Source organism: Myotis myotis, unplaced genomic scaffold (assembly GCF_014108235.1).
Source record: "Myotis myotis isolate mMyoMyo1 unplaced genomic scaffold, mMyoMyo1.p scaffold_m19_p_11, whole genome shotgun sequence".
Taxonomy (NCBI): Eukaryota; Metazoa; Chordata; class Mammalia; order Chiroptera; family Vespertilionidae; genus Myotis; species Myotis myotis.
Genome location: NW_023416315.1, coordinates 28,292,006 through 28,312,919, shown reverse-complemented (window position 1 = coordinate 28,312,919; position 20,914 = coordinate 28,292,006). Strand labels below are relative to the sequence as shown.

Genomic DNA, 20,914 nt, shown 5'->3' with positions numbered 1-20,914 from the left:
GGGTTTGGTCTTCTCAATTTTATTCAAACCTGTGAGGTGTGGATAAAATTTGCACATGTGTGTGTCACCTAGGGTTCACTACAGGAAACAGAATAAGCTCCAGGTACTTTAAGTAGACAGAAAGTTCATAGAGAAAATTAAAAGCTTAAAAAATAATTGGAAAGGCAGAGATTGAGGTTCTAGGGTGAGAGTCGAGGACAGAACACTGCAGAAATGACCTATTGGGAACTACTAAGTCAGAAAGGTGAGGAATCCAGAAGTTACTACTGTCCTGTCAAGGGATCTGAAAAAAAAATGCTGCTGCCACCACAATAGCCTCTCAAAACCCTTGAAGTCGGATGCTGGAACCTGTCACATAAAACTGGTATCTTCACAATCACACTTATTAGCAGAAAACAATGCAGGCAGCAGGAAGATGACCTCCACTTGACTTTTGCTTTCCAAATCTCAGCAAGTGCATCCAATTGGTTGAACCTAATTTGCATCTGCAACTTTAATAGCACAGGAATCTAGGAAATGCAGTTTTTAGCTTCCCAGCTTCTGCAGTGCAGAAATGTACACTCTATAGAGGAGAATGGTTGCCAGTTGGCCACATCCACCACACTGTCACTCAGAGAGTAGAAATTTCTTATCCAAGGTCATAGAACTAGCGAGTGCTAGAGCAACAAACTTGAATTCCTAGATGTTGGCCCCTTGCCCAGTGCTCTTTCCACTACATCAGTCTATAGCACTGATTACTCTCAGAAGACATTTGCCAAAGGAGACATATTTTCAAATCTTGTGCTAATTATATTTTTCACTGAACCATTAATTCAGGCATCTGTGAATACTGTTACCTTTTAGTCTTATGTCAAATCTAGTTCTTCTTCCAAACTCAGACTTAATCTTATTTTACAGTACTTACAGTTAAACCAACACTGCAAGGGTTTAATACCTTTGAGTATTTTTCTCAGCAGGCTTGCTGCTTAATCCATTTAATGTCAGAACACAAACCTTCTTATTCAAAGGGGGGAAGGACATTATTAGAGACTGCATTAGTGGCTTTCTTTCTGCTGGATAGAACCTTCCAATATGGAAACATTTGTGCTTTATTATTATTTCAATTTGTGTTCTGCTAATCATAAAAAAGGAAAGAGCTGGGATGTCAAATCCTCTTGAATTTTAAACATACATAAAAGAAAAATAGAAGAATGAAAATTCTCTTTATATACAATCTAAAGCACTCTAGCAAGATTCAGATTGGTGTTTTTCTTAATATAAGTGTATGCTGACTCTGTTTTGTTTTTTGGTGTGTGTGTTTTTTGTTTTGTGTGGGGGTTTTTTGTGTTGGGTTTTTTGGGGTTTTTTTTTTTGGTGGTGGATGTGGTGGTAGTGGTGGTGACCGGCTTTAAAAGATCATGTTAAACTTTGGCATAAATCTGTGTGCTCATAACATCTTAGTTTAAATAAATAAATAAATATGGAAAATACATTATAAAACCCTGAACTATTTATATTATAAAATAATCTGTTTAGTACTTCTTTCAATGCCCATGTACTCCAAAATAATTATTTGATTTCCATGCTTTTTTTTTTCCAGAAGCACATCTACTTTATCTGATTTTTTATTTATAGACTGAGATAATCAGAATGGATTCAACCCAAAGCAGGGACTGAAAGAATGTAAGAAATTGGTCCAAAAACTGGGAATAAATCGAATCCTTCTAACGCATTTCCATCAGGACTCCTTGGCTATAAAGGCAGATGGGAAGTCAATCTATGTTCAGGCAGGAAAGAGGCTCAAATAAAGTTTAAAGTTTTACAAGGGAAATTCTTCCACCCTGCCTTAGGAGGGAAGGGTGGAGAACAGGACACTCCACCCTCAGCTACATCCCCTTGATTAATTATGTAACCAGATCTCCTTTATCATTACCAACTTACCAATCAGGTAATGGCAGATTTTCCCAATGCTTTGTATAGAGTTTAAGTAAGGAGTGTCCTGAGACCCTTACTTACTATATTTGTTTTGCATAGCATTGATGTGAACAGATTTAACTGAACATTTTCCCCAAGATTTTAAAAAGCTACTGCTTTAGCATGTATGATTTACAGATATAAATACTGGTTATGGATGCATTATAAAATTTTACCACAAGTCAAGGAGTATATTATATGCAAGCAAGCTGATAAAGAAAATATTTCAAATTTACAGTTTTAAGAATAAGTAAAAATATTTATAAGGTATTAGAAACTTAGCATTTTAGTCTATATAACTGACTGGTGACTACAACAAAGTGAATAATTTGTGGTTAGTATAAACCAGCTATATTTTTAAAATGCACAACTATCTACACATACATTCTTCAGCCACAGATGCTGAAAATGAGGGTTTGGGCTTCTAAGTTTGTTTTTAACCTGGAGGAGTGCAGAAATCTCATTTGAGTTGTCTTTCACTCATCATCCATCTGTTTCCTGGAATCCCAAGGGTTAGAGCAAATTCTAAAGCTTTATCTTATGTAAGCACTGGGTGATTAATATACCAGACCTGGCCCCACCTCTCAGTGAAACAGTTATCAGGCTTCAGATAATGATGTTGTCTCTGAATTTTTAAACTTGAGGGTAAATGGCGATTTGTTTTCACTCTTATTGTTTTCTCTTTTTATTGGGAAAAATGTCAACATACGGAAAAGTTGAAAGAATAATACAATAAATACTTGAAAACCCTTCACAATTGTGTATGAATGTATAAATATACGTGTGTGTGTGTGTGTGTGTGTGTGTGTGTGTGTGTGTATCTTTTGCTAGACCATTCTTAAGTTACCAGTACCAGGATATTTCACATTTAAATGTTGCAGCATGCATTTCCTGAAAATAAGAATTTTTCTCCTATATGACCACAGTATAATACCCCCCCAAAATCCTAATACCCAGGCCACACCCTATATCAATTACATCAAGGTCTCTGGAAGGCATCAGTATTTTTTAAAGCTCCCAGCTGATGTACAACAAAGTTAAGCCCCACTGTCTACAATTGTGAAAATTCAAGTTAAACATTTTCAAGAACACGTTTTTATTTTTTAATGTGCATAAGAATGTGCTAGCCTCTTGAAGTTGAACAGATCTAAATTATAGTTTTCAAATCAGTGTCACAATAATGTACTTGTCCTTAAGTCTTTCATATTATGTTAATGTAATTTTATTCACTGAGGCCACACCAGCCCAACTTTCTTTTTAAATATTTCTTTAATATAAATGTATTTGAACTTTACTTTAGTTTCTTCTTCATCATGATTTAAAATGCATAAAATAAATATTGTTATGTAGATCCTAAATACCTATATATAGATAAAGCTAAAAGGCTTTTATATGTACAAAAATTTTATACATGTATATATTATTTGATGAAATGGTTAATAAATCACTTTATCTTAGTATGTGAAACATAAAGCTTCTTTGTAACGTTTCTTATAATCAAATTTCACATTTATAATAAAAAGGGTCCAGCAAGCAAAAAGCAGAATGAAGGGGTTAGCTATACCAAACATCCCCAAACTTTTCCAGCTCATGGCACTTTTAGTGTTCCAGTAATTTTCCATGGTGTGGCATGCTGAAAGAAACACAAATCAGCACTACTCACTAACTAGTTATGTCCAAACTTATTATATATGTCTATTCTTTTTTTATATATATATATATATATTATTGATTTTTTACAGAGAGGAAGGGAGAGAGATAGTTAGAAACATGGATGAGAGAGAAACATCAATCAGCTGCCTCCTGCACATCTCCCACCAGGGATGTGCCCGCAACCCAGGTACATGCCCTTGACCGGAATCGAACCTAGGACCCTTCAGTCCACAGGCCGACGCTCTATCCACTGAGCCAAACCAGTTTCAGCGATATGTCTATTCTTACAACTTAGTAGCTGTTTAAAAAAAATAATACACATACATTTTTTGAAAGTTTATTTCATTCTTAACAGGATATGCATGTCTGGTTGGCACTTTATAACTTCTCAGAACCTGGAATTGGATTGGAAACCACTACCCTTGTTTCCTGCTCTATGATCCTTGTGTTTTATAATAGCAACTTACAAAAACCCAGCCTCACAAAGGTGTGATGTCATCAATGGGTATGATTCAATGGTGAGCTTCTTTGAACTACCTGGAGCTAATGACTTGCATCATTTTTAGCGGATATCATTGGGTTGCCCTTGAAAAATTTAAATGTCCCACGATGATGCCCCTTGGTGTTGGCTGTGGCACCTTTGGAGTGCCTCAGTACACACTTTGTAAAGCATTCCCTAAAATACCTATAATAATAAAAGGGTAATATGCTAATTAGACCAAATGTCCTTCCAGACATCCTTCCTTCCAGACAAAGTCGCAGTGGGCGGGGGCCACAGCAGCTGCGGGCAGGGGCTGGGGCCAAGGCCTTGCACTAATTTCGTGCATTGGGCCTCTAGTTGACTATAATTATAATGTGTGAATCTAGTATGTAAAAGAATATGAGTGAAATAGATCATTCTGAGGGCCTGGGGTAAGGAGCTACAGGATTGAAGAGATAAAAATTGTGATAAATGTTCTATCTGCATGCAATACCATTTCCTCCCAACTCTACTTAAATAAAAATGCCTACCCATGCTTCAGAATTCTGCCCAAGCTCGTTCAGGCCAACCTCCCCTAACCAAGTCAAATTCACCTGTTCTATTCTTAGAGTACTCATTGTCTAGCACTTATCACAGTTACAATTATGCATTCATTTGCATAACTACTTAATTCTTGCGTCTCCCATTGGAATGTAAGCTCTAAGAGGGTAGGAATGTGTCTAATACTACCATTGTTTCCCAGTGTTTGTGGGCTTGCTACTCCATAAACACTGAACTCCCCTGTAGGCACTGTCGTCTTTGGGAAGTTGCTCCATCCTTTGCCTTACACTGAAAGCTGGCTCTCTGAGGCGATCATTGGCCTAACATTTGGGACGTTCTCCCAAATGGTGCCTAATTATTTTCTCTCATCACACATCCACGACATAGTGTTGATGTCCACCTGGTTCCCTGTTACCACTCCCAGATCCCCTTTACTTTATAGTTTGCAAAGTTAAAATATAAAACAAACCCATCAACCATAAAACACACCTGTTTCTTTCTATAATACTTGCCCCCCGCCCCCATCACAACAACTTTGTCTTTCTGATCCTAAATTCCCAGCCTATACATTTCACCCACCACCTTCCTTATCCTCAGCTTCTGTACAGCAATGCTCCTCAAACTTGATGTACATTTGACTCACCTGGGAGATCTTGTTAAAGTTAGACTCTGGCTTGGGAAGGACATCCAGAGAAGTTGTGGACCACTTTGAAGAGTGGAGCAGTAGATGACCTATTTCTGCGTTATGTAACCTACTAAAGTCCTGATTTCCTGTTTGTGCTTTGGCACCAATCCCTCCTGTCTTCCTTACATGGCAAATCTCAATTTCTCTCCTCTCTCTCAACTGCTTAAGTAGATCACCCACTAAAAAAAATAAAAAAATAAAAATTAACTCTTTACGCCCCCTAGCTACCATTTTAGGTCCCTCTCTTTCACAGCCAAAGTTTCAAAAGAGAAATTGTGTTTGCCAACATCATTTCATCTCTAGTTCTATCTGAATTGCAGGTCCATTCACCCACCAACATAGAGTCACAAAAGTCACCAATGACTCCATGTTGAAAAGTCAAAACATGTATTTTCAGTTCTCATTTTATTGGAACCTCTCAACAGCATTCAATACTGTTAACCACTCCTGACATTTCTCTATCTTGTCCACTACGCCACAGTAGCCCCCTTATTCTCCTGTTACCAATCTAGCAACTCTCTTTTGTTGGTTTTGCAGGACCAACAAAAAGTAATGCATTATCTCCTATCCACAGATTAGATATAACATATTAAAGTTCTTTGGAGGCCCAGTCTTTCTTTTTTAGTATATATTCACACCCTATAACTTCGATGCTCTTGCTACCTAAATGTAAATGACTTCTGAATCTGTCTCCAGCTTATACACCTTCTTTGAGTTACAAACCTGTATGTGCTGTGGTCTACTTGACATCTTCTCTTAGATGTCTCATAGGTAAGAAATCAAAAGCTGAATTAATAATTTCTCACCAGTACATTCCATTATCACATAACCAGACACATAGTCCAAAAAACTTACGTTTTTGACACCTGCCTCTCTCTTCACTATCATCTATCTGCTCCGTTTTCCAAGACCTCCCAAATACCTTTGGAATCTATTTAGTTTTCTTTATCTCCACAATCACCTCCACCTCAGCATCAGTAATTGCCACCTCTTGGCTGGGCTAGTATAAATAGTTTTCTAAGGATTATTACTTCCATCCATTCTACTCTGCTCCTCCCTCTTTAAACTGCTCTTCGCACAATATGGTATTTTTTTTTTGAAACACAAGTATTATCATTTGTGCCCTTCTCCCCTGATCATGTTTTAGTCCCTTATACCTGCTAGCCTCCTGCCTTAAAGGGACATCGCTTTACTGTTTCACTGGCTTGGAAAGCTCTTCCCCTCTGTCTTCTAGCTACGCTGACTTTATCCTTCAAAACTCAGCTTAATCATCAGTTTTGGGGAAAAGTCTCTTTTCACCTCAATGAGTAAGTCAAACCTATCTACTAGGAAATCATATTGAGTCATGTACTTCTCCATGGCATTCACCACGAGCAATGTCACTTTCTGTTTTTATTCACCATTGTCTCCACAGTCCTAGCACAATTCCTGGCACATTGGGAGTTACCACCCAAAACGTCTCTTGATTTAATGAGTAGAGGGGATAGTTTCAGGCCAGGAATCCCAAATGGTATGGCATTTAGCTGGGCATGTTCTCTCTAATATTATTGAAGAATAAGGCAGAGGGAGATAAATGATGAATATCGCAAAGAACAAAATGTCTAGTATTTGCTGGAATATTTAGATGTAAGTTGTAGGGGAACTGAAGATGATTCATGGGCTGATCAGGAGAATGGCAGAGCCAATGAAAAAGTTTCAGCTAAAGACAATGAATTTAATTTATTGATACACAGAATTTGAGATAAACAAGACATACCAGGTGGGAATGGCTTATACATTTTAAAATTTAGGAATGGACATGGTGTGAAATGTCACCCAGACATCTTAACCTGGATGCCCTTTAGCTCCTGACAAGCGAACATACTCCTCTGTGTTCACTATCTCGGTTAACAGCACAGAGAGTCAGGAATCTTGGAGTCTTTTAAGATAGCTCTCTCTTCCTCTATGACCTTATTCTTTTCTATCTTTTGCCCATTCCACTGCCACTCCCATGGACTTACACCTGCATTATGTCAACAAATCCCTAACTACTCTCTCTGCAACCAGTCTTCGTTTCCTGTCATCCAGTTTTCACTTTCTTTCCCAGAGTGACAGAATGTCACTTTCCTGCTAGACATCTTTGAAAAGCTTCTGTTGCGTAGGGAATAAAACCTAGGCCCTCTATCAAGGCCTTATGATTTGACCCTAACATTGCTGGACGTCCCTTCCAGCCCCTCTGTCCAGCTATAGCAGACTACTTACTATCTCCCAGTGTCCCCCGCTTCCCTCTTCTTGCTTCCTTCCTTTCAGCCCAGTTGAAATCTGACTATGAATAGCAAAAGCGAATCTGGCTGGGGGAAAGCAGTTATGAAGTATAGAGACCAAAAACAAACAAACACATACAAAAAGCCAAGGAAACTCCTAGCTTTTAGATTCCAACTCTGTGGCCTTCTAAAGCCTTCCCCTCTGGTTACCTGCCGGCTCACTGCAATGAATTCTTAGCCTAAAGTAGAGGTGAGTCACTGCCTCTCCTGTAGGTGAAGTTAAGCTCACCCTTTGGCACGTCTGTCCTTAAGCTCGTCTTTGGCACGTCTATCTCTTAGATCGCCTAGCTACAAAGAGTTCGGCTACGCACAATTTGTGATTACACCTTTTCCAGGGTTGAACTGTGACCACAGAAGCCACCCCTTGACCTCAAGAGCATGGCGACTAGAGGCCGCCGTTACGTCTTACGTCATCACGTATGGGGAAGGTGGGGGCCCTTAAGGCGCTTTGGGGCGTGGTCAAGCCGGACGGGGCGGGGCTATACGGTACTGGGCGTGGCCAGAGAGGGGTCGGGGGCGCTTCAGCGATTCGGCAGGCGCGCGCGGCGGTGCGAGGCAGCGCCGGGAGGCTCCACTTGACGTCCGTCCCCGGGAGCGTGCCCTGGACCACCAGCTCGGACCCGGGGCAGCTGCGCAGCCGAGCGGAAGCCAGTGGCACAGGGAGTGGCGGCCGGAGCCCCAGCTCCACCGGCGCGAAGCACTCAGGATTGGGGAAGCCCCCGGAGTCGTGCGGCGGCGCCTCCCTCACCCAAGGGGCCGAGGCGACGGTCACGGTCACGGGGCGCGGCACCCCCGCGCGCGACCCAGGCTGGGATTCCAAACCCGCGGCGCAGACTCCTCCCTCCCCCAGGCCGCCTCACCTGTGGGCAACGCCGCGCCGCCTCCGCCGGTGTAGACGGCACCTGCGCCGCCTCGCCCACCGGTCTCCGCCCGTCGCCGCCCCCCCACCGCGGGCGCCAGGCCCAGGCAGCGCACCTGGACGCGCGGGGCTGCGGGAGCCGCGGCTCGGACGACGCGGCGCCTCCCCACCGCCCGGGAGGACGCAGGTGGAGCGAGCGCGGCTTCGTGGAGCCGGGCCCGCCGCCGCCGCCGTCCCAGCCGCCGCGGGTCCCGGAGACCGGGCGGTCGGTGCCCGTGCCCGTGCCCAGAGAGGAATCGCGGGCGGCTGGGCACCATGAACGGCAGCAGCGCCAACATCACCTACGCCAGCCGCAAGCGGCGCAAGCCCGTGCAGAAAACGTGAGTGTCGGTCCGAGCGCGTCTTCGCCGCGGGGGCTGGGCGCTCGGGCCCGCGGATGCGGGAGGCGCCCGCCCTCCGCCCCCAAATCCGGGCGGTCTGGGGATTAGGTCCAATCCTGACCCAGGGGAATCGAGATTCGGGGCCCGGGGGAGACACTCAGGCCTTGGGTTTTGCCCTTTTTAATCGTGGCATTTGCAGAGCGGCCCCGGTCCCCAGGTCCCAGGCACCCGCGCACACCCCCACCCACTTGCAGCTGTTTTCTCTCCTGTGGTCCTAATTTGTTGACAGCTCTGCTCTGCCTGTGGGGCTGGTGGATTAGCTAATGTAAACCCGCCTGGAATCCCCTTCTGCTCTTTAACGTCCTCTTAGGGCAGAGTCGAGGACGGCCATGATTCTCATTCGTGGCCGGACAGGGCAGGTGTTGCGCGGAGCTAAAGGCGCGCCACCTGCGCGAGGGGCTGGGTGCCTCCGGGGTCCTTTCTGGGCTCCGGCCACCGGCCTTCTGCCGGCTCTTACTGTTTGGAAGTAGTTTTGTAGCGCTCAGCGTGATCCTATCCATGAATTGTATAGCGATGGTAGCAGGTAGGAGTGAATGTAGTGGGGAAGTAACAGTGGGGGAATTGTTTTTTGAGCTACTTTTTTTTTTTTTTTTGGAGAGTTTATCAGTTTTGCGGTAGTTGTAGGTTCTGTAAAAGTAACAGATTTGAAACTGGAAATTAGTGAAACAGACGTTTTCAATCTTGGTAACTTTCTCTAATCCCCTTTCCCCTACTCCAAAGTTTTGTCAATTCTAATAGAGTGATTACAAACAGATTTTTTTGTTTGTTTGTTTTGGTGGGATATTTGTGTGAGATGGCAAATACTTGAAAAAAAATTTTTTTCAGAAAAATACATGTTTGAGACATTTACTTTTGTGAGTTGGCTGTATGTACGTGTTTATTCCTATTGTCTCTGAGTTAACTTTGCTTTACATTTTTCAAATTTTCATAAACAATTTTAAGAACACAAAGTTGATTCAGAGCCAATTAGAAGTATGTTATGCACTTTGTTTAAAACTTAATTTAGGTCACAAATTCAAATCAGTAAAACAGTTTAAGATTTATATTTAAAACCACTGATTAAAAGTTTCATTATTCTGGAGTTTTATTTTTCTTTCAGAATTTTAATCTGAAGATCATAGTTCTTCAGATCTAGATTTGACATTAACAGAGGATATATATACACACACACATATATATACATATATATACATATATATATACAGAGAGAGAGAGAGAGAGAGAGAGAGAGAGAGAGAGAGAGATTATAACTTGAAAGTGTTAGCCTGAAGTGTGTCTGACATTAGGAATACTGCCGAGTCAGCAATTTTCTCTCAGCAGTTCTGTGACATTGATTTACTAACTTGCATTTTGTGGAGTGATTTCTTTTTTTTTAAACATTTAAAAAATGTTTTATTGATTTTTTACAGAGAAGAAGGGAGAGGGATAGAGAGTTAGAAACATCTATGAGAAGGAAGCATTGATCAGCTGCCTCCTGCACACCCCCTACTGGGGATGTGCCCACAACCAAGGTACATGCCCTTGACCGGAATCGAACCTGGGACCCTTCAGTCGGTAGGCCGACGCTCTATCCACTGAGCCAAACCAGTTAGGGCTGGAGTGATTTCTTGTATGGAAATGTATTTGTCTAGTTTGACTTTGTTCTTGGGAAAAATTGAGAGGCATTGCAAATGTCTGTTTTATGTAGCTATTGTACAATTAAAATAAATTATAATACAGTGGGGCCTTAACTTACGAGTGTCCCGACTAACGAGTTTTTTGAAATACCAGCTGTCTCTCGGCCGATTTTTTGCATTGAGTTGATAGAGTAATTTGAGTTAACAAGCTCCTTAACGAGCTCCCTCTCCGAACGAATTAAACTCGTAAGTCAAGGCCCCACAGTGTATGTATTATGGGCTTTATGTGTGTAGCCATAAAACTTGAAGATCTCCCTAATGGATTTTTAAGTTACTGAGTTCATGTCAGTGTGTTACATAAGGACCTAGATGACTTTTTAAAAAAGTCAGATGCCTTATTTTTGTATTTATTATAAAGTTTAACATTCTGACTTTTAATTAACCTTTTATTAATGATTTTCCTTTTAAACGTTACATTTTCCTTTTATTTATGTAAGATGTACCTTCTACTTTAAAGTAGATGTACCTTCTACTTTATTAATGTATATTAATATTTTAATATACGTTCTAAGACTTTACTATATTTGTATTTGATGGTCTCTTGTAATACAGTGTTGGCTAATGCATTTCCACATTACCCTTATTTAGTTAGTATATGTTTGTCAGATCTTTATTGAGCACCATGCATTACTTCTAGTCATATAAATGCCTTAAAATGTCACTGCATTGCTCCATAAGAAAAGCTTAGTGTTGATAGTGTTGACATTTATAGAATCATGTGAAATTGTTTATAAATTATTTTTAACCAGAATGAAAAATGGTTAGCTTTATAATGCAGTTAATCAAAGTTCATTTTAGGAATGCAGCCATTAAACCTAATATTAAGTTTAATATTTTTTTAGTTAAATTAATAGTTTGTAGCTAATGAAGTTAAAAATATGTAACATTGTCAGAAAAATACATCTTGTTTGAGCTGAAAATGCTATTAAGATTTAACGTTGATCCTTTAAGTGAAAGCCATTTTAATTAAAGAGAAAAGATGTTATAGCATACATATAGAAATGATGATAAGATGCCCATTTAAATATACAATTCCATAAAAATTTGGAATTAAATGTGACAATTTTAACCTGAAGTTCTTCCAATCTTCAATTGAATTAATTAAACAAGATAACTCCCTCTAGTGGCAATTGAAATTTATCTTTATTGTAGGAAATGCATCCTAGATGTGTTTATTTTAATCCCACTGAAATATGTTGTACATAGTAGATGCTCAGTAAATGTTTCCTTTCTTTTCTGAGTAATTAAAGTTAGGAAATTAAAGGATCTGAAGCAGCCTTCCATCTGATCCATGTTCCTCCCTACCTTCAGAAAGACATTTTCACGATAACCTTAGGCATAGATTCTACTATAACTTTCCTTAAAATGTTGTTCCATACTTAACAACCCTCCTCAAAAAAAAAATTACTTAAATTTTGTTCTTGTTTCATTTTTTTTGGAGATGATAACGTTTTATCTGTTTGTTTATGTTGCCTCCTGGAGATAAATGAAATAGAATCTGTACCATTAAATAGAATCTGTTTTTCCCTAGTGATAATAACTTTGGATATAGTTCTGTATTTTTGAAATTTTATTAATACAGATAAAGTTTTAGTGGTATTCCACTTACTATTGTATTATTTTTGGTACCGACTTGGCAAAAGGAGTGCTGAGTAAATGACTTCTACCCTTAGAAGTGCTATCAGCAGTAGTGGTGAATAAACCAGCCATCAAGAACTGGAAATGACTTGTGAGCCTTAGCTGATCATTTGCACTTTGTTAACATATTTGTACTGTTACTATAAAACAAAAGCATTGTCTTCCTTGCTGCTTGTTCTAAGTTGCTGTTCATTTTATGTAAATCCCAGGAACCTCACTTAGATAATACCTCCTTAGCTAAATAAAATTATGCAATGTTTTCCTGAAAATGTTTCATACAAATGTAGTATGATACCATTTTCCAAGTAGCCTCTAAAATAAAAGGATGTCTTTTCCGTAACATAATTTTTTCTCCACCATAAGTTTTCTTTCAAATGGCTTTATTTAGATAGCTTTTACATAGTGGCTATAGAGGCTCTTACATATTGGAACTATAAAATAAGTAAGTGAAAATGCTTAGTTATCAGTAACATTTATAAAAATGTCAGGAAGAGGAAACAGTGAGATATAAATGGAAAGAGTACTAGGTCTAAACTAAAAGATAGGTCTATTTTTTTTGTTTTTATAGATTTGGGCTAATTCTTGACCAACGTCGCAGGCTAGTCAAAACCTAAAACTAAAATGCCACTCTCACAACTAAAATTAGCAGAACAAAATCATTTTATAAAGTGTAAAGACAGCTAAAGATATAAATTAAACAGAAACATAATTCTATTCTTTAAATAATTTTAGCTTACATTATCCCAGAACAATCAGTTCTCCTGTGAAACGGTAAGAGGCAGTATATGATTACGTTCTCAATTCTGGGTATGGTTCAAATGTGCTACTTCACTGGTGAATAGACTTACATAGTATATGCTTATTGATGTAAATAATTAAGACAATTACTTGCAAATCTTTAACAACAGTACTTTTTTACTTCCATACTTCTGTAAAGTTGATTTTATCTATATAGTGGTTTAATAGAACAAAAAAATGACTGTTTCTTAGCATTTACTATGATACAAGCATGCACTGTGTTTTGTATACTAGTACTTTTTTTAGGTTTATAATAGTATTATGAAAAGGTAATATTTCAGTTTTATAGACAGGGACCTGAGGTTCAGATTCAAAATTGTCAGGTAGGAAGTGGAAAAGCTGAGTTTAAATACCAGATCCCAAAACTCGTTTTTACCAACTTCACACTAAGATTTCCGTACTTAAATCCATATATGTATTCATATCCTTCCCTCTGAGTGTCTTTTCTTATCTTACTGACTTGCTCCCTCCTCTCTCCCTTAAAACATTGCTTTCAATGGCTGTTAGTGCTCTGTTCTCTTAGTGTTTTATAATTTAACTATTTTTCTTTTTTAGGGGGAAGTTCTGTTTTTTCCAACTTATAAATATTTTAACTAGTTTTTCAGAGAATTCCTTTGAGTTATGTGAATTTCTATGCAAATTCTTAGTTATCTCCTTAGGAAAAATTCCCAAAAATGGAGGTTGGGGGTGCAAAGGTATGCATACTTTTAAGACTGAGCCAAATATTATGCTCTGAGACATAGTGCCAAATTGCTTTGCAAAATGTTTACATCCCCATTGGTAATCTGTCCTTGCATTTTTGCCTAAAAATGTTAATTTTGACAATTGACTTTCCATAGACAAAAAATGATGGGGTAGCTAGTTGAACTTAATGTTGGGATTGTGTATGTGTGGAGTAGTGGTAGTGTGTGTTTGAAGGTTTTTCTACTTGAGATGTACTTTACATATTGATTTGTTTTGTATTATATATTTTAGTCATGTTCAGTTTGCTCCTTTCTTGCTTTTTGATCTACTTAAAAATATTTCTATTAAATAATACATGCAATATTGTATTCAATATTCAATATTATATATGCTGTCTTCAGTAAACATGCTTGATATGATCACTTGACATTCATTATGACAAGATAATTAGTGCTATTTCCTCTCCTTCACCGTTTTTCAGCCTCCCAATATAATGTTATCACTATTTTAGATTAAATCTACTTTCAGCATTTCATAATTTTTAAAACTGTAAGCATTGTTTACTGCTCAGCTAAGTAATGTACTATGATTACACTTTCCTTCTTGTTCTCTGTTGTCATTGATATCTTCTACCTATTTTCCATCTTTATATTTATTTGCATCTAGGTTTAGCCTGTTGTAGAATGAATCTCCTCCTAGTACAAAAGATAAGCTTCTTAAAGATAGGCCTGTTTTTTTGTGTTTGTATCTACCAGAGATTTCTAGTACGTATTGGAGAGTGATTCACTCCCTTAACAATTGACCACTACTTAAGACTTTTTTAGTAATGTTTTAGTGATTTGGGGATAGTAGGTTCATTTTATGTGGGTTTAAAAGAAAATATTTTAAAAAGTATATTCATACAGGAGGAGAAAGGGAACATTCTTAATCATTTTTTTCAGGATCATGCGAGTAACAGTGATTTCTAAGACATATTTCATATTCCAGGTTTTCACTGTTCAAGTCTGTGCTAGAGATTATATGTTGTTTGTACCTCATTGCCTCTCCATAAGTAAAAAAGAGGAAAAGGGACTAACCATCACAAATGTAGAGCCAGCAGCAGGAGAGTGGCCATAGAATTCTGACTCACTGCAGATGACATCCAGCCAGGATTCTCAGAAGTTGCAAACTTTTTTTGCCTCATAGGAGGAAGCAAAATATCCAGGTGTATTCAGCCTAACAATGGAATTTAATGTTATTTGTGCCACAGATCACCTTTCCAGTATTATATTAAGCATGTAATTTATGACTATAAACATTTAGAATTTATATTCAGAGATCAGTAATTATGTACTGAAACCATGGGGAGGAAATGAAGAAAGGATAAGTTTAAAAGTTGGGCTTAACTGGATGTGGTTGGTATGGTAGTGAGATTCACTGAGTAAAACGTCGATTTCCTACCTGTTGGATGGAGAGTAGTATCATAGTAGATGCAGAGAAGGAATGCCTAAGTTCTGGGAAATAGGAATGACAGAGCATCCAGGTACGGGGGCTGGAAATAACGATAAACAAGTTATTGGTGTGTAGCCTGAAGCAGTGGGGGTGGAGTAAATCACCTAGAGGAAAAAGCTGATAAACCATACTCAGTGCTGTGATAGGTAATCTCTTGTTAGAAAATGTCCCTTTATTCTCGTAGGATAACTGAAGCAATATCTTTGCCTGTCATTTGAGACTTTATGATAAATATCATTTAAAAATATAAATACAATTACAGTAACTTTAACCGGGTTGCTAAGTTTTTCAACTTCGTTTCAAACACTGAGCACAAGTGATGAGCCTAACAGACATTTTAGACTGGGATGTGAAAAATTAAGGCTTTAAAGATAACATTCAAACTGGCATCGGGCATGCCATTGGGCCTGTCACCACCAGTACTTATAGCGTGCAGGCTTCTAAGACAGAGGCATGGCATGCAGTCAGCTGGAGTCTTGCTTTCACAACAATTTTGGTTACAGGTTGGGACAAGATTTTTGAGGTTCAGGTTGAAAAAATAATACATTTTTTCCTTTGCCTGAGCAACATCTTACAGTCTATTTCAGCTGACTTCTGAAATCCAATCTTACTGGGACATTTATTTATATTTCAGAGATAGTCTTTTATTTAAATAGACACTTGGCAGCATAATTTGGCATAGGTTTAAAGACAAAGCAAAAGTAAAATTACCAGCATAACCCAAGTCAAGTGTAATTGATATAAGATTTTTATTTTTTATTATTCTGTGCATCTTTAGTATGTATAGATAAGTACGAAATATTTCACAAAATAGTTCTGAATATTTCTCACAGAATCCGTGGAAAAGTATGCTATAGCTGTTACTTTAGCTTTAACAACATTGGATTGGAGATGCCAAGTCTAGTGGGTACTTTTCAGTCTTTAACTTATTTAATTCCTCTGTGCATTTAACTTTGTTCTGTAGTCTCCAAAATAGTCTACCCTGTTTCTTTGCCTTTTGGTCTTATCATTCCTCCCCCTTCATCTTTGCCTGCATCTCTTCCTCCACCTTACATCTAAATTTGGTATTACTGAGGTGTGTGCTCAAGTCTCTCTTCTCTTTGTTTGATATACCTTACATTGGGAAATATAGTTGTTATCCTAAGTTACAGACTCTAGTCATTTGCCCTTTCCCTACTCAACGTTTTCCTCTCCCTTACCTCCTACACTTAAATTGGTCAGCAAGTGAGTTTAATTCAGTGAACATCTGAGTCTGGCTATGTACCCAGCTTTATGATAGACACAAAGTGCTGTGCTTAAATATCTCAAGGCAGTCTATACTTACTATCCTCACTATTACTGCCTTCAGTCAGGCTCCTGTCATTTCTTTTCTGCACATTTCTGATCAGCAAACATTAATTGAGAGTTCACTCTGTGTCAATCCTGAGCATTGGGATTACAGAAATGGTTAAGTTTTCATAGCAAGAGCAACAAACAAGTATATGCAATATAGGTTACAGAAAGCTTGATTTAGGAAATGTGAACTCATGGTAAATTTTCCATTACGTGCATAATACTACGATAGAGTTGTGGACAAGTTTGCATTGTATAAAGAATCAGTCTCATCTAGTTCAGGGTTGAATACTGCAAAGAGCCAGCATAAGATAGGCAGCAATACTACTGGGAAGACTACCTCTAAGTCTCTCTTTTACTGTTGTAATTTGTCCCTGTGTCATATCGGAGTGTCTTGCTTCAATGTTTGTTTTACTCTTTTCTCCCCAGTGTTTCATAATCTTACTGGAAAGCTACCAAGAGTGCAGGGCTGGATTTGATTTTTAATTTATGGGAAATGTTATCTGCACTGAATATTCCTTAATGGAATGGTTGTGTAAGACATTTGCGTAAGATGCATAAGGTGCTGAAGTAGTACAGGAGAGATCCATTGTGAGTAGGTAGGGGAAGACCTTACAGAAGTGACCTAATTGAGCAGGGCTTTGAAGCTGGTGCGACAGCAGGGGAGTAGCACTATGAAAGCACTAAAGTACATACTGGCAACTGCAAGTCATTTCTTAGCTCTGGCATATAATGGACAAGGAAGGCTTTAGCTGGAAACAGTGGGGCCAGAGGAACAGTTAGAGGCCATAGAAAGATCAAGAAGCACTTTGTTAGGCTAAGGAATGTGGACTGTGTGGAGTTACTGAAAGGGTTAAATAAGAGGAATGACCTGGGGTTATATTTTAGAAAGAAGTGCTCAGAGGGGTCTGCCGAGCATTCTGTCCTCACTGTCACCAGAGTCAGTTTAGTAAAATAAAAACACTAGACAGGGCATGCCAATCCTAGCTGAAAGCTCAAGATGACGCCAGATGCCAAAGTCCAATTTGGTTGCCATTTCTGTGAGGAGAGTTGCTGAGTCCTCTTACTTGAACGTTTTTTTCATCAGACACCCACATGGTTCATTCTTTGTTGTCTTCATGTCTGTGCTGAAACTTCACTAGCTGTCAAAACCAGCACCCTGTCATTCCTTAGTTCCTTACCTTGCTTTATTTTTCTTCTTAACACTGAAAGCCAGAAAAGTTACAAGTTTTTGTATGTTTCCTCCCACTGGAATGTAAGCTTCATGGGAACAGGAGCTTTAGTGGGTTTTGTTTATGCTGAGTATTCTGTTTGCGCCACATGGTGGATAGTCAATATTTGGTGAAAGAATGTGGCCCCAACTGATACTAATAACAGGAAAGAAACAGGGGGAAGGCCAGACTTTATAGGCATGTTCCCTGCAAAACATTGGGGGAAGGGGAGTGGACAAAGGGAAGATAGTTGCATGCCCAGAAAAGTTGGGGGACTAGCGGAGGTGTTGTCAGATCATGGGCCAAAATGGGCGTGGCCACTCTAGGGGCAGGAAGATTCGGGGTACATAGCCCCCTAAACAGGGGAGTTTGACCTCTTATGCACTTGGCTTTGTTGGGACTCCTGTGATTCTGGGTGTGTGGGGCTCTTTTGCTCCTGCTTCCCTGCATTCGCACACACAGCGGACTAATGGACTGTAACTGGCCTGATGCTGAACTGGACCCCCGCTCCAACAGGGAAAGGAAGCTCTGGACACTGGCTTTGCTCCTAGCTTTACTGAAACCCCACCTGCGCTTCTGTGACGGGACTCAGGGAAATGGGACTTGAGAAACACAGGGATTTAATCCCATGCAAATAAAAATCACTCGTTCTCCCGTGCAGGTCTCAGAAAATTCTTTTTCTGGGGCTATTGTTAAGAACCACCTCCAGCAGCATCCAGCGGGGAAGAGGACCCCCACTTCATAAGGAACCACAACGAACTTCCCCCTTCTCTCTCGCGCCCTATGCTTCACAGGTCAGACAGGGGACTTCTCGCAGCTCACCCTTCCCCAGTCATGTCTCCTCCTGAAATCCGGTTCATCTTTCAAGATCCATCTCATATACCACCTTTTCTGTAAAAATCTTTTTTTCAGGTAGTTGTTCCGATACTTAGCTCCCATAACACTTTTGAAATATGTAGAAGAGTGTTTTTCTGACCTGCCAAGGACATGACAGGTGCAAAGAAATAACAAGTGATTGATCTATAGAGAATTACTCAAGGAGGTACACAGGCATTGTAGGTAAAAATTGCAATTCAGTTGATTAATTAGAGAAATGTAGTAACTAGGTGTGACTTCAGTTTGATTATAAATGCAATGTGATTAAGGGAAAATAAATACATAGAGAAACAGTCAGCATTTAATTATATGGTTACATAAACAGTCTGGAGATAGTTCTGACTTATTTTGTATGTATGCCATTTTACCAGTTAATCTTTTTTTGTAGAAATAATTTGAACTATAATAGAAAAAAATAGAAATAGGCAGGTTCTGAAGAAATGACATGTTAGGGACAATGTAAAAATGTTAAAATTTTGTACTTTTTATCTTTTGCATAAAGTATTACTAATTCACATATAATATTGAGAATAAATTATCTAGAAATGTTTTGATTGCATCAAATTAATAGCACTACTCAAATCAATTTCTGCTTTTTAAAGATACTATCATTTGAACTGTCAAAAATGTTTTTGTTTTCTCAATAACACTGGAAAACAGGTGTTTGTTATAAGAACACTCTCAAGATAACTGTTCTGTCAAATGGAAAGGTGCAGGCATGATCTTAAAATTACTTTGGTTTTTTAATAGCTTCTCTGTATTTCAGCATGATTGTCTAATGATCTATCAATTCACTTTTCATAGTGAATTTCTGACTAAGGCTTTTGTGTAAAGTAGTCCAGCTTCTCATTTCTAAACTCAAGTTCTACTTGTAACCATAAGTTTCTTTTCTCTCAGATGAAAATCATAACTAAATGTTGGGATGTCATTGAATTTTCTAATTGGGGCACAAATTATGGATGTTAATAAAGTAGAATTACTGACCAGTCAGAAGCAAGATTTGCCAGTAATCACAGTAAACTTCTAATATTTGTCATTCAACAAATGTAAATATCTAAAGTCAGATGTTTTCTTCTTTTAATACTGGAAGACACATTAGATGGCATTAGGAGCATCTGGAGGTGCCAAAGAGTTTTGAGAAGTTGTCACTAACAGGATGAAATTGTTAAATATAGGAAGCTGGGGTTTTGAATATAATTTTTTTTAGGGTTGCTCTTATTTATCTGCAACATAAATGATGCCAAAATGCTTCCAGCAGATTGCAAAGCATGATTTTCACATAATTTATTACAGATTTTTTTTCCTTTCCTTAACAATGGTTGTGTTTAAAGGAAATAAAATCCTAGTAGATTAGTTAATTGGAAACCACTGTACCACAAATGTCTGAATTATATGAAGTATGAAGTATATATGATATACTTAGTCCTATCATGGATTCATAAGCTTTTAATAAAAACATTATGAAGAATTTTACCCATCCCTTGTTTTGCTTAATTAAGATAAAGAAAGGACCATTTTGAAAGGATTCATGTAAACTGAAAGTAGACTTCAGATGTTTGTTTTATGAGAGAAATATTTGAGGAGATGCTATAAGGTAATTGAAAATTGTGCTTTATATATTTTAGAGTATTTCATGACATTTTGTTTGTTTTTCAGCATCAAGCCAATCCCAGCTGAAGGAATCAAGTCAAATCCTTCCAAGCGACATAGAGACCGACTCAATACAGAGTTGGACCGTTTGGCGAACCTGCTGCCTTTTCCACAAGATGTTATTAATAAGCTGGACAAACTTTCCGTTCTTAGGCTCAGTGTCAGTTACCTAAGAGCCAAGAGCTTCTTTGATGGTAAGACAAAGGTTTTAATTTTTCTATAATCGCTTATAAAATACTTACGTTGAATTTGGCTGCTTCTGTGTTGAAAACTGCAAAAATTAGCCATATGTGAAAAAGTTTTGTTTATTGCTGTATAATAAAACTTAAGTAGCAAAGCCAAATTTTTCATATTTCCAAAAGTCAGTTTTCCAGATTTATTCATTAAACAGATGCTGCCACTAAATGATAATGTGGTGTCATTCTTTGATAATTATGTATTTGGAACATATGCTCATATTAAGTATGTCAGTTTCCAGTTCCACTTATTTTTCCAATTTACTTTTTGGAAGTCTCCCCCTCTCTCTCTCTTTTTTTTTAATGGAAAGAGTAAAACACATATTAACTACTATGGATTTCCTTCAGTATGTTTTTATAGATAGGTCATTTCATTTATCCTTTCAAAATTATGTATACTTCTGTTTT

General features: G+C 38.6%; 1 protein-coding gene and 1 long non-coding RNA gene across 4 annotated transcripts in view; one reads left to right on the top strand and one right to left on the bottom strand.

The window, feature by feature from the left end:
* Positions 1-8,598, bottom strand: part of LOC118666155 — a 29,268-nt gene extending 20,670 nt beyond the window's left edge. The window contains exon 1 of one of the 2 annotated variants that reach the window (XR_004970871.1): positions 8,476-8,598. This is a non-coding gene — a long non-coding RNA (uncharacterized LOC118666155). Of the gene's footprint in view, positions 1-5,270; positions 5,505-8,475 lie in introns of those variants that run through there. The other variant, XR_004970872.1, reaches the window with a different exon arrangement.
* A 116-nt stretch (positions 8,599-8,714) lies between these two features.
* The window catches only part of AHR (aryl hydrocarbon receptor), a 41,022-nt gene continuing 28,822 nt past the window's right edge, over positions 8,715-20,914 (top strand). The window contains exons 1-2 of one of the 2 annotated variants that reach the window (XM_036327983.1): positions 8,715-8,854; positions 20,277-20,464. In XM_036327983.1, the coding sequence (XP_036183876.1) occupies positions 8,790-8,854; positions 20,277-20,464 (253 nt within the window). In that variant the 5' untranslated portion in view covers positions 8,715-8,789. Of the gene's footprint in view, positions 8,855-19,608; positions 19,627-20,276; positions 20,465-20,914 lie in introns of those variants that run through there. The other variant, XM_036327984.1, reaches the window with a different exon arrangement.